This window comes from Vulpes vulpes, chromosome 16, assembly GCF_048418805.1.
Source record: "Vulpes vulpes isolate BD-2025 chromosome 16, VulVul3, whole genome shotgun sequence".
NCBI lineage: Eukaryota > Metazoa > Chordata > Mammalia > Carnivora > Canidae > Vulpes > Vulpes vulpes.
The window spans coordinates 53771300-53785106 of NC_132795.1; the positions used below are offsets into that span (position 1 = coordinate 53771300).

Below are 13807 nucleotides of genomic sequence, written 5' to 3' on the forward strand. Positions count from 1 at the left end.
CTTGGAAAACTGCTCTTTGGCCTGTTTCCCTCACCTTTATTGGCAGCAACACCATTTCCCCAAACTCTCAAGCAAGAAACCAGGGAACCAACCTTGCCACTCCTTTCCTGCCCCTCTCATCCCATGGCTCCCCAAGTCCTGTCTATCAGCTTCTGCTCTCTCTCCTCCTGTCACCTCTCGTCTCCAGCTGTATTTGCTCCTACCTGGACTCCCTGATGCAATCCTTAATCCTCTCCACCACCTCCTACCTGCCAGCAGAGTGAATCCACTCTCATCAGAATCTGATGGTGTCATCACTGTCCGAATGCCCCTCACTGCCTGGCTCCCATCACCCTCCCCTTGCCTGGCAGCTGGCTCCAGGACAACTGAAATATTCTTCTCAAGAGCCACCCCAGGTGGGGTTCCTCCCTGGGAACATCCCTCTGCCTGGAAGGCACACCCCTTTCCACACAGCGGGCAAACTCAACCCATCCTGTCATACAAAGCCAAGACTTTCCAGAAAGCCTTTCCTGAAACCCTCCTCAGCAGTACACCCCCACCCTGCAACTGAAGCCTGAGCCTTCTCCTACCTCTACCACACTAAATCATAATTCATTTGCTGACCTGCCTGCCTATTAGCAGAGCAGCAGTTGAACGAAATAAATATTTCACTGAATCTAAGATGACATCAATTTTAAGTCTACTATTAATTTAAGAACCACTAAGGAAAAAACAGTGCCAACTCAACCATACCATGCCATCATATAAAGAACATAGCCTAAACGTAGAGACATTAATGTGAAAAAATGTGCATCTTAAACTGATGGGCTATAGTAATGAGCCACCTTTGTGGCCATGGTTGTGGGTGGAAGGTCCGTCCCACTGTTCTAGGGCAGCAGTGGGAAGAGGGCTCCGATGGGCCAGAGAACTAGCAAACCCAGCCAAGGTGGAGAGATGGCATCGGGCACCCTGAGGCCAGCCAGGAAGCAGTGGCCAACCCTCACCTGTGATGTGCAGCTGGTGCAGCCTGTGATAGGCCAGGGCCGCGTCCCGGGCGCTGGCCTTCGCCTCGTCCTCAAACCCTGCGGCGGTGGCTGGGGCAGCCCGCCGGTGCTGGAAGACCTTCTTGAGAAGCCAGCGCACCAGGCGCAGCTTCTGCAGGCTGTAGCGGATCACGTTCCAGGAGAGGCTGCAGGCCAGGTCCAGGCGGGAGGTGGGCAGTGTGCGGCCCAACACCGACAGGCAGGTTTGCAGGTTGGCTGCAGCAGCTGCAAAATCCCCCTAGAAAGCAGCGAGAGGCGTGACATTCACTGGCCTTGCTGTGGCCTTTTTATTTTGCTTTATTTTTAAAATATTTATTTATTTTAGAGAGAGAAGGGCAGAGGGAGTCAGAATCTTAAGCAGACTCTCTCTGCTAAACTCAGAGCCTGATGCGGAGCTCAATCTCACGACCCTGAGATCATGACCTGAGCTGAAATCAAGAGTCGGATGCCTAATTGACTGCATCACTCAGGTGCCCCTTTTCATTTTATTTTCATTTTTAATTTTTAAAAAGATTTTATTTATTTATTTGAGAGATCACGAGCAGGGTGAAAGGGCAGAGGGAGAAGCAGACTCCCCACTCAGCAGAGAGTCTGCTGTGGAATCAATCTCAGGAGCCTGGGATCATGACTTGAGCTGAAGTCAGACAGACTGTACCACCCAAGCACCCACCTCTTCTTATTTTAGCAAAAACTTTTACTCTCCCTTCACTCCCTAGTTTACCAGAGTAATACATGCTCATTGAAGAGTCCAGGAAAATTCAGAAAGCTATGAAAAAGTAAAAAGAAATCACCTGTGACCTTACACCCCAGGAAGAATGATAGCTGACATTTACACGTATTTTCTCCTCGCCTTTTACTAAATTGGGATTGTACTCTGGTCTACTTTGGAGCAAATACTACTCACAATTTCCCACAGTAGTTTTACACATAAGATGATAAAGTGGATACAATGATCATTTTTCAGGCTAATGTGATCTTTTAGGCTTTTAGGTTCTCAAAGTGTGGTTCCCGGAACCAGTAGCATCAGCCCCTGGGATCTTGTCAGAAATGCAAATTCCTGGGCAGCCCGGGTGGCTCAGTGGTTTAGCGCCACCTTCAGCCCAGGGTGTGATCCTGGAGACCTGGGATTGAGTCCTACTTTGAGTCCCACTTCGAGTCCCACCTAGGGCTCCCTGCATGGAGCATGCTTCCTCCCTCTGCCTGTGTGTGTCTCTCTCTCCCTCTCCCTCCCCGCCCCCTTTCTCTCTCTCTCCGTCTCTCATGAATAAATAAATAAAATCTTAAAAAAAAAAAAAAAAAGTAATGCAAATTCCTGGTGCTCTAGCCCGACCCTGCGCCACCTGCTGAATCAGAACCTCTGGGGTTGGGGCCCTCCAGGAGATTCTGTTGCCTGCTAAAGTCTGAGAACCACTGTTTTACACAAATACCTGGCTAGGCTGAGTGAAATAAGTCAATCGGAGAAGGACAAACAGTGTATGTTCTCATTCGTTTGGGGAATATAAATAATAGTGAAAGGGAATATAAAGGAAGGGAAAAGAAATGTTGGGAAATATCAGGAAGGGAGACAGAACATAAAGACTCCTAACTCCGGGAAACGAACTAAGGGTGGTGGAAGGGGAGGAGGGCGGGTATTGGAGGGGAATGGGTGACGGGCACTGAGGTGGACACTCGACGGGATGAGCACTGGGTGTTTTTCTGTATGTTGGTAAATTGAACACCAATAAAAATTAATTAAAAAAAATAAAAATAAAAATAAACAGAAAAAAAAAATACCTGGCTAGACTACTATAACCAAGGATCTAGATAAACTACTCTTGGCCAGCCTGAGAGGGTCTAGTGGAGAGTCTATGGCCCTGTACTGAACACCTGTTTCTCTCATCACTGGCAAACAAGGAGACTGTCCTCTCCCTTCCCCTGTCCTGCAGTGGGCACACCTGTACTTCCTTCTGGCATCACTACGGGAAGTGGTCAGTGCAGGGGCAGCACCTCTCTCCTGGCTGATGAGCAGCTTCCAGCACACTCTGGTCCTGACCCACCTCAGCCTTGCCTCCTGGTCCCTTCTCACCCCACTTGTGAGCAACATGGCTCAGACAGAGGCTACCACAGCTCCAGACTCCCCCACCCTGGTGTCAGTGTCCCATCACCTCCTCTCCACTTTACATCTCAAATATTTCTGGAATCAGTTTTTCCTTTCAATTCTGGGTTCTTGCCACCTCTCCTCTGGTCTATTCCAAGAGTCCCCAACTTACTTCTGTGCCCCCTCATGCACCCCATCCTTCATGCAGCTGCCAGAGTAACAATCCTGAAACATGGACCTGAATCTGCCTCTAGGATATACAGCTTGGAATGCTTTTTTTCTAGGAATAGTCTCACTTCAAGGGGTAGGCCCCTAACAATGACATCTGTATTCCAGGTGCCACAGCCCTAGGCATGGCTTACAGTTCCAGGCTGGTCAGTCTGGTTCTCTCTGGTGGCCATGGCATCCTGTAGGAGGGGAGAGCCGGCCTGTGGTTTACTGAAACTGAGGACTGTTCTGGCTCTTGTTTCTCTGAGATGTGACGTTGAACTCTTCTTTCGATGCTGTGAGTTGCCCCAGAATCCTTCCTATAAATTCTTTGTTGATTTCAACAGAAAACTTTCAGCTAATTTTTCTGCTCAAAAACCTTCCTGGATTTCTCCAGAGAACTGGGAAAAAAGCCCAGTTACTTCGACTACTAACTCCAATTTGGGCCAGAGATACAATATCAGCCTTAGATCTCATCTGTCCCAGATATATCCTGCACTCTGGACATACCTGTCTACCTGCTGGTTCCCAAGTACCCCATCTATTCATGACTTCTCCACCTAGAAGGTCCTTCCTGCTTCTGACCGTGTGGCTCAAGCCCCAGATCCTCTTGACCAGAACTCGTCCTTTCTGTCTGAACTCTCGTAGAACTTTACTTTTCCTCTGTCATAACCCAGACTATAGATTGATTATCTCGTGTTCATGCAATAATTTACACATAGGAGTCCTGTCCTCTGCTGCCTATGACCATCAGGGGCCAGGTCCCTTCTTACTCTTACCACCCACAAGCACCTACCACAGGGCATACTTATATACCAGGGTATTCGATATAAGTCGCTGAGTTATCAGCTGCAGAACTTACCCTGGCGAGGTCCAGGTCAGCCTGCTTCCGGTGTCTCCAGAAGGTGACTGAGGAGCGCGAATGTGGCCGGATCACTGGCTCTCCATGGACCAGCAGCTTCACAAAGACGCTCAGGACAATCACACCATTTACCAGCCATAAGAGAAGCGTTGGCATCATCCAATCAAACCAGCCCCCAGAACCTAAAAAGGAAGGTCTCCACTGAGCCCATGAGGAATGGCCTCCTAGAGCAGCCTTAGGGGACTGCAGGGCATCTGACTAACCTCCAGCATTTAACAGGTTAGAAGCCTTCTACCTCATTTTCAGAAGTGTGGGTAACAAGATTGCTTCATTTAATAACAATGTCTAAAAGCTTTCCATAAGAATAAAACATAACCTTAATCCACACAATAGGCAAATCTGGAACAGTTCTGTAGCCTAAATAGGAGCTCTGTAGCCCCTGTCACTATGGAACTAGGTACCATAGCTAGATAACAAAGATAGCAAAAACCACCGTCAATCAAGGTGGGTTTGGTTAGACCACTGATTTCATGACTCGGACAAAAATATCACATCTCCTTCAAATAGGTACCCTCCCTTCCCTTATCCCCAACCCCTATAATAATAGAAGTGTAGGTTCCTGATTTCTTCTGTTCTTACTGATGGAGCTTGGGTGTGCCCTGTTACTTCCAAATAGGGACTTATGCCAGTCCCTATCAGGCCTGCTACAAAAGCCCTTTGGAACCTGGTGGACAAGCTGAACAGTTTGTACACACAGGGCCCATCTCCTGTCACAGCCGCCCACCCACGCTTAGGTGGTACAAGGGGTCCTCTGCCTACCTGACTCAAGTGACAGGATGCTGCGGCCAGAGCCGGAATATGGGTGCTGGTCAGAGCTGTGGGCCCCTCCCCACTGCAAGAGGGCAGTCAGGGGGTTAAAGGAGAGGCAGAGGAAGGTGAGCACACAGAGCAGAATCCGAGAGCGGTCCACCATGCCCAGCGCCACAGGAGGAGAGTCTGGCTCATCTTTGACCTTCAAAACAGGGCCCAAGAGGTTGGAATTAAATACTGCATGGGTTTTTATAGCATTTTGCTTTTATATGAACTGGAGGCAGACCATGAGATTTAAACTCAAGACTACAAAGTCAGACGGGAGGGCAGCCTGGGTAGCTCAGCGGTTTAGCACTGCCTTAGCCCAGGGCATGATCCTGGAGACTGGGGATCGAGTCCCACATCAGGCTCCCTTCATGGAGCCTGCTTCTCCCTCTCCCTGTGTCTGTGCCTCGTTCTCTCTCTCTCTCATGAATAAATAAATCTTAAAAAAAAAAAACAAAAACAAAGTCAGACAGGAAAAGCATGGGACACAGGTAAGAAGCCCATAGCTCTCCCTCTGACTGCTTCTCAGACACTGGAACGCTCATCCTCTTGCCACCTGGGACAAGAATATGTTCCGAAGACCAGAGGGAGAGGAGTCCTGCTTGTAACTTTTTTTTTTTTTTTTTTTTTTTATGATAGTCACACAGAGAGAGAGAGAGAGGCAGAGACACAGGCAGAGGGAGAAGCAGGCTCCATGCACCGGGAGCCCGATGTGGGATTCGATCCCGGGTCTCCAGGATCGTGCCCTGGGCCAAAGACGGACGCTAAACCGCTGCGCCACCCAGGGATCCCGTGGGAGTCCTGCTTATAAAGGAGAGCACAAAAGAGAACATTCTGTAGGATTCTGTTTCTGTTTGTTTTTTTTTTTTAATAAATGTTCAATATCTTTTTTTTTAAGTTTTTAAAAATTTTTTTTATGTATTTATGATAGTCACACACACAGAGAGAGAGGCAGAGACATAGGCAGAGGGAGAAGCAAGCTCCATGCACCAGGAGTCCGACATGGGATTCGATCCCGGGTCTCCAGGATCGCGCCCTGGGCCAAAGGCAGGCGCTAAACCGCTGCGCCACCCAGGGATCCCTGTTTCTGTTTGTTTATTTATTTATGTATTTATTTTTTTAAAGATTTTACTTATTTATTCATGACACACACGCACACACAGAGCACAGACACAGGCAGAGGGAGAAGCAGGCTTCATGCAGGGAGCCCGACATGGGACTCGATCCTGGGTCTCCAGGATCACGCCCTGGACTGAAGGTAGTGCTAAACCGCTGAGCCACCAGGGCTGCTCTTCTGTTTAATTCCACAACAGGCAAGCTAATCTAATCTAAAGTGATGGCAATCAGAGCAATAGCTGTCTGAGGCTGGAGAGGGGTGTGGGAACTATCTGCCATGGTGTATGAAGGAGCTCTGTGGGTGATGGAAGTGTTCTATATCTTGATTATAGTGATAGTTATATATGTGTATACCCTTGCTTTTCAAAACTCCTCACACTGTATGCCAGTATTTCATGCTACTGTAAAATAAGGGTTTTGTCTCATGTAAATGAAACACCAACAGACCTGATTAAAGACCATACAACTGGGGTGCCTGAGTGGCTCAGTCAGTTGAGCGTCTGCCTTCAGCTCAGGTCATGATCTCAGGGTCCTGGGACTGAGCCCTATATCAGGCTCCCTGCTCAGTGGGGAGTCGGCTTCTGCCTCTCCCTGCAACTTGCGTGTACTCTACTCTCTCTCATGGTCTCTTCTCTCTCTCTCAAATAAACAAAATTTTTACCAAAAAGAAACAAAACAAAACCAAAAAAACCCATACAACTTCAGTATGGATCTATTTACAGGAGTTTGCCTGTGGTAAAACCAGAAGGCTGCTTTTCTCCCCCTCCCTGTCCTACAGAGGGAGGACTGGAGAAAGGAGCCCTGTCTGCCCAGGGTGCCCAGAGAGAGGGGCAGGGAGGAAGGCTGGAGCCAGATCTCTCCCAACTTCCAGTGTGCACATACTACACACCACTCCTTTTCAGTATTTTAAAGCCATCTGAAAATTTCTTCTGATGACAGATGCCTAGCTAATTCAATGTATACATCATATGGCTTTCTGTTACCAAACAGAATCACATTTACAAAGTATTTCACAAACAGAGCTTCGTCACTAAGATTAAGAACATGATACTATAAATAGTTTGATCAAAAACTCAGGCTAGAAGAGAAGTTTGTGCTTTTGAAGTTAGAAATTGCCAGTGGCCTCCACGGGTTCCCAGGACTACTAGATCATTAGGCTTGAGCCTCTCTATTGGCTAATTCCATTAAACCACAATTGCCAGGGGCTTTCTTTGACGATGAAAGGCCCTTGGCTGGAATGTTATTTGTTAGACTGGAAACTGTAATCATTTCCAGAAGAGGGCCCAGAGGCAGCCTTGCCCTAAACCAACCAAGCAACATCAAAAAATGGTCTTGCCAGGCCCATTATGAGTGAGGGATGTAATGAGGTGCCTCCGGCAACTCCTAGCACCCGCATGACAGCTGCTGTGTGTTCCCATTCTGGATCTGGCCCTTATTCCTCTCAGATGGGCTCTTTCAGCAAGGACCAGTTAAACTGGACTACACTGAACCAGTTAAGTGGATTTTGTGGGGGACACAGTAGGACCTGATTTCACAGAATTCCTATTCTCCCGCCCCAGTCCTCTCAACACCTGGCCTGCCTCCCCATCGGCAGCTTCTCCACAGTTAACTTAGGAGATATGGGAGAGATTCCAGGGATCAGAGGATTTCAAAAGCTCATACCTTTGCATCATCCAACAGAGGGCTTCCTGGCTCGGAGTCGATGGAGTAGGGGGAGAAACCAGCCTGGGACCCTGAGTCAGAGGCCGGAGGGGACATCAGAAGGATATTCTGATTGAAGTCTTCAATCTTTAGCTCCACATCATTGTCCACCAGGCTGCCTAGGTCGATGCCCTTCAGGAGCTCTGCAAAGAAAACCGCATCTGGCAAATAGTCTGTTTGTACAGAGCCCCTGCCTGGGTGCCTGGACCAGGGCTGAGCTGGGTAAGGGGCACATGGTCCTTGCTTCTGCTTCACCCCCAAAGGTACCTTGTACACAGCATCCGTGGGCTCTCCCCAGTGCCTAGCATAGGACTTCTACAACCAGAAGGCCTGATAACCCTTCTCTCAATGAGCACACACTCACTGTTTTTCTGATTTGCCAGCTTCAGCACCATGTTCTCCTGGCGTAGTTTATGATTGACTTGCTGCAAGTACTTGATGTAGTCAATGGCCTTCCTCAGAACACCAGACTTGTGCATCTTGGAAGGAAGCCAGGTAAAAACACAGTGGCATCACTGCAGGTGGCACAATGAGAGTGGGGAGGCCAGAGCTCATGGGGTGAAAGCATGGCTCCGGACTGAGATGCTGGGCTCAATCACTGGTTAGCTGTGCTATCCAGGACAAGTTACTCAGCATCTCTGAACCTCCTTAAAATGGGGATAATGATGATACATGAATCATGAACTTGTAGTGAGAGTAAAATGAGATAATACATGTACAGAGAGTAGCCCCCGATCTGGTACATAGTGACAATAAATAAATATTGTCACTTTCTTTCTTTCTTTTCTTTTCTTTTCTTTCTTTCTTTCTTTCTTTCTTTCTTTCTTTCTTTCTTTCTTTCTTTCTTTCTTTCTTTTCTTTCTTTCTTTCATTATTATTATTTTTTATTTATGATAGTCACAGAGAGAGAGAGAGAGAGAGAGAGGCAGAGACATAGGCAGAGGGAGAAGCAGGCTCCAGGCACCGGGAGCCCGACGTGGGATTCGATCCCGGGTCTCCAGGATCGCACCCTGGGCGAAAGGCAGGCGCCAAACCGCTGCACCACCCAGGGATCCCTCTTTTTTTTTTTTTTTTTTTAAGATTTATTTTTTTTTTCAAGAGACATACACACACACACACACACACACACACACACACAAAGAGAGAGAGGCAGAGACACAGGCAGAGGGAGAAGCAGGCTCCATGCAGGGAGCCTGATGTGGGACTCGATCCCAGGACCCCAGGATCACGGCCTGAGCCGAAGACAGACGCCCAACCGCTGAGCCACCCAGGAGTCCCTAGTACTCCTCTTTCTTATAATAATCCTAGAACCAAAACAAACTTTAAAGAAAACAACTGACAAAAAACCGGAGGACTGTTGGATAGCCATCTTAAGTTATGTTAGCACATTTCAGATCTATAGGCTATGAGGAAAATCAAATTTTCTTTTAAAATAGAGATGATGGGGCAGCCCCGGTGGCTCAGCGGTTTAGCGCCACCTTCAGCTTGGGGTGTGATCCTGGAGACCCGGGATCGAGTCCCACATTGGGTTCCCTGCATGGAGCCTACTTCTCTCTCTCTCTCTGCCATGAATAAATAAATAAAATCTTTTAAAAAATAAAATAAAACAAAATAAAATAGAGATGATGAAGATAAATAGGTAAAACACAAAAACAAAAAAACTATGTGACAGAAGACACATTCACTGAAAAACTCAAAATAATGAACAATCTATTCCCTCTATTTGCTGTTGGTTAAAGACCTGATCTCCATTTTCTTTCTTCCCTGCAAGGTAAAAATATTGCTAACCACCCATGAACACAAACATATGCCAGCAACACCACCAGCTGACTCCAAGGTACATACAATCTCCACCTGACTGCCAGTGAGCAGTAGGCAGCCCTCCACCTGGGATCCTGGGATCCATCATCACCCCAGAGCAGAGTCAAAGGTCCAGCCAGGCTGCTACTTTCCCAAACCCAACAGTTCCCTTATGTTGGTTAATATTTTATAATCTTGAAAAAACCCCAAGATGCTACAGAAAGAAAGCACCTCTAGCCATCCTTACATTCACTCACTTGGACCTGGGTTTTCCTAAATTCCTAAAGCAAAGATAGGTAGATGGGGAGATGATGGCCCATGAAATACCGTAATGCTTGGCACCCACCTTGGCATCTGTCCCCATGACCAGGTCCTTCAACTCAATTATTTTGTCATTAATAGAGGAGCGATACCGCTTCTCAATGATGTTGTGTGTCGTCCGCCTCTCTCCTTCTTTGGGGGGCTCTAGCTGCTTGACTCCCCCAGGCACCTGCTTGATGGGCACTTTCTCTTGCCCCATCATCACAGGCATTGTGGTCAAAATGGTTCCATTGCTGCCCACAAGAGTCTAGAACAGGCACAGACACAGAGCAGAATTAGCCCATGGTTAGTCTGAATGAAGCAATCCCAGAACACAAACCTGTAGCCTTGGCCATGTGGCCTTGCCCGGTCTGATGCCCTTCCTGGCTGGATTAACTCAGGCCCCAAGAAACCTCAGGAGCCACAGTATCTGAGTTACTAAGCCCCCTTCAGAACCGCTGTCAACAAATCACACCACAATAGGATTAATGTGGGTAAATATATTTTAACCTTTGGTCTCAGGGTACTTGAAAGATTATGATTTCTGCTTTGGTGTCAAACCATTTAGCCACCTCTGAGCTCGCATAAAATGTACCATAGCATTCTGGCTCCAAGGCAAAGTTTCTCCTGGTGTAGGATACATCTCTTTCTCTCACATGACGGTAAAATCACTTGCTGCCTTTCCTTATATAATTTGGCCATCAACAAGCACAAGAGCAGAACCGATAGAGCCATTCTACTGAGTAAACAGGCCAACTGTAGAGGCTCCTCTTTCCTCAACTCTGCTTTCCCCTCTCTGTTTCTATTTTTTACTCATTTTAGCTTTATTTTCAAAAAATGGCTTCAATATCCAAATGGCCAACGAACAAATAAAAAAACCACCCAACTTCATTAATCACTAAGAAATAATTCTCACATAATAAAAAAATACACAGTTTAAGTATATAGCTTGATACATTTTTACATAGGGATATAATGTATGTAACCAAGATAACCCAGACCAAGACACAGACGATTCCTATCCCCTTAGAAAGTTCTCTTGTGCCTCTTTCCAGTTCTGTCTGCCCCTTCCCCCTCTGTGATCACTGCTCTGACCTCTATCACCACAGCTTAGTTTGGCCTCTTTTAAAACTTCATATAAATGCAATCATCAGCATGAACTCTTTTGTGATAGGCATCTTTTGCCCAACATACTATTTTTGAGGTTCAGCAGTCATATGTATCAATAGTTCTTTTTGTACATGTGTTATTTCCAGTTCTTGGCTCTTATGAATAAAGCTTACTTTCAAATTTTGATCACCTATTACTCTATCAGACTCTCTTGCCATAACATACCAAAGTGGCTGTGACCCTGCAACCCAAGGATGGGGGCCTTCCGTGTCCCTCACCTTATAGCCCCTCCCTGCCTGATGGGTCTAGGGTCCCTCAGAAGTCAAACCTCCATCAGCAGGACCTAAGAGGCAGACATTCCTGTGTGGAGCTGCTACATGGGAACCGGGGACCCTCTGCTAGTCCTCTCTCCTCCCTCAGTCCCTAGTACTCCCATATAACATACATTGATGGTACTTCTCAAGGCAGTGGGGAGGGAACCTAAAAGGGGGTGATATTTGCAATCTGACACATTCCATAGAGCTTCTGCACCTACCCACTCTGTAGAGGTTTTGTTAACATCTCTGGGGCCTAACACCTCTAGGAAAGGAGGGGGTGGAGGGAGGAAGGCAGCTCTTACTGGTACTTGAAGGGCAGCTGTCTGGATGGGGGTGGTGAGGGCGGTGAGGGCTGGGTTCTGGACTGCGGCCATGACAGGGCTGCCATCTGTCTTTAAGGTGGTCAAAACAAGGGAATCTGTCTTGATGATCTGAGGCTGTACCAGGACCTGGACGGAGAATGAAGAAAAGGAAAAAGGAAGGCAGTGTTATTTTTTTTCTTTTGCTTTAGCTTCTTTCCCTCCAGGAAAGAAGAAAAAATAACATTTCCCTAAAACCAAGAACACAACTTGATGACAAGGAGAAAGAGTATAGCTAAAGAGGGTCTTGGATTGGAAGGCTGGAAGGCTTTAAGGAGAGTAACGCCAGGGCCTGGCAGGGGCAGAGTCTGGGGATGGAGGACGGGACAGAGGGCTGATTTTCGACAAACCCAGCAAAGCCAGGAACAGGACTGAGAAGCAGATGGGGGAAAAAAACCTGCGTGTTTTTTTTTTTATAGATAAATTACCTTGTTAGTGAGAAACTACAATCCACCGTAATACATAAATTCAAGACATTTTGGCACATCCCTTTTCAGTTACCCATGACCGGGGTGAATAATCCACCTCCAGGGCAGCCCGGTGGCTCCGCAGTTTAGCGCCGCCTTCAGTCCAGGGCGTGATCCTGGAGACCCGGGATCCAGTCCCACGTCAGGCTCCCTGCATGGAGCCTGCTTCTCTCTCTGCCTGTGTCTCTGCTTCTCTCTGTCTCTCTCTTTCTGTCTCTCATGAATAAATAAATAAAAATCTTAAAAAAAAAAGATTAAAAAAATAATAATCCACCTCCACTGGGACTGTGCGAGGGCCAGTGTACCTCCACAGATGCCATCCCAGCTAGGTCTCCATGCCCAGCTCACCACGGCCCAAACGCTGCTCCCTTACACTCTGTTGGTCCTTCTTAGTATGTATATCACATCTTCAAGACCAGCCCCCAGCCCCACCCAGCACCCTCCTGAATCCTCACCGGCTACCTACCGGGACCTGTTGCACCTGGGGTGCAGCAACTGTCTGTACCGTGGCCGGGGCGAGGGTCTGCAGCGTGCCATTGGCTGTCTGCGTCAGCACCCTTTGGGCCTGTACCGTCTGCACCTGCTGCTGGATGGTGACTGGCTGCACCTGGGAGGATGTCACTAGGCTTTGGACTTGAGGCTGAAGGACTTGGGAGAAGAGGAGGGAAAAGTCACACGGACGAGGAATGCATTATGTCACTGTAGCTGCAGTAGCCACCTTGGATGGGGTGCCTTAGAACGAGCCCAACTCCCCACCTGCTGCTGAAGAAGATGTACACAGCCATTTACAGGCTGGTCTAGATAACAAGAACATTCCATGGGAGCTGCATCAATTTCTGAGGGAATGAGAACAGATTATTTTATTACTCTGGGTGAGGGGTAGACGTGAGGGGAGCTTAATCAGCAAAAGACTGCACCCAGTAGGAGAATTGATAGATACAGAGAACCAACAATTCCATATGGCTCCATTGCTCCTCATGGAAGGAAGAGAAAGTGCACTTTGGGATGACAGTGCATTTTGGGATGACAGTCTCAGCTTTTTGCTTTGCTGCCTCTCTGTAGGCCCTAAACCCTCAGAAGCCCACTGAAGAACTTTAAGATCCTTTGAAATTCAGAGTAATACTAATCCCACCTAGGGCTCCCCCAAAGGGTCCGAAAACGGAGGGAGGTCTGCCGCAAAGGCACTGGGCACAGCCCAACAGAAAGTCACTCACTAGCTCACCACACACCTGAGGGCCTGCTGAACGGAGATGTAGCACCTGCTCTAATTCATAGTCTCTGTAGTGGCTGCTCAGGAGATGTTTGCTGAAGGAATAGTTCTCAACTTCGAGGTGCCAAGATCTGGCTGTTGTTCAGGTAAGGTAAGTCTCTAGACTCACTTTATTCAAGCCTCTAGCTCCAGTTACCAGCACAGCCCTGCACCTGCTCTGCTTGTTCCATTCTTTGACCCAATATCCTTGAAGCAGGCACAACAGATATTAGGGTATCTGAAGAGGCAGAGTGTGGACTATCCCCACACTACGGTCCTTGTTGCAATTACCCAAAACTCAATCAGAAGAGGACCAAATTGCTGATTCCATCATCCCCAGAGAGGGATGTGGTTGCAACCTGGCA

General features: G+C 47.6%; 1 protein-coding gene across 2 annotated transcripts in view; it reads right to left on the reverse strand.

The window, feature by feature from the left end:
- The window catches only part of SREBF2 (sterol regulatory element binding transcription factor 2), a 62352-nt gene that overhangs the window by 22431 nt on the left and 26114 nt on the right, over window positions 1-13807 (reverse strand). For both annotated transcript variants that reach the window (XM_072740981.1, XM_072740980.1), the window contains exons 3-10: window positions 12660-12841; window positions 11670-11816; window positions 9987-10208; window positions 8205-8319; window positions 7802-7983; window positions 4988-5180; window positions 4169-4350; window positions 984-1260 (exon numbers count right to left, since the gene is read on the reverse strand). In XM_072740981.1, coding sequence (XP_072597082.1) covers window positions 984-1260; window positions 4169-4350; window positions 4988-5180; window positions 7802-7983; window positions 8205-8319; window positions 9987-10208; window positions 11670-11816; window positions 12660-12841 — 1500 coding nt within the window. The remainder of the gene's footprint in view (window positions 1-983; window positions 1261-4168; window positions 4351-4987; window positions 5181-7801; window positions 7984-8204; window positions 8320-9986; window positions 10209-11669; window positions 11817-12659; window positions 12842-13807) is intronic.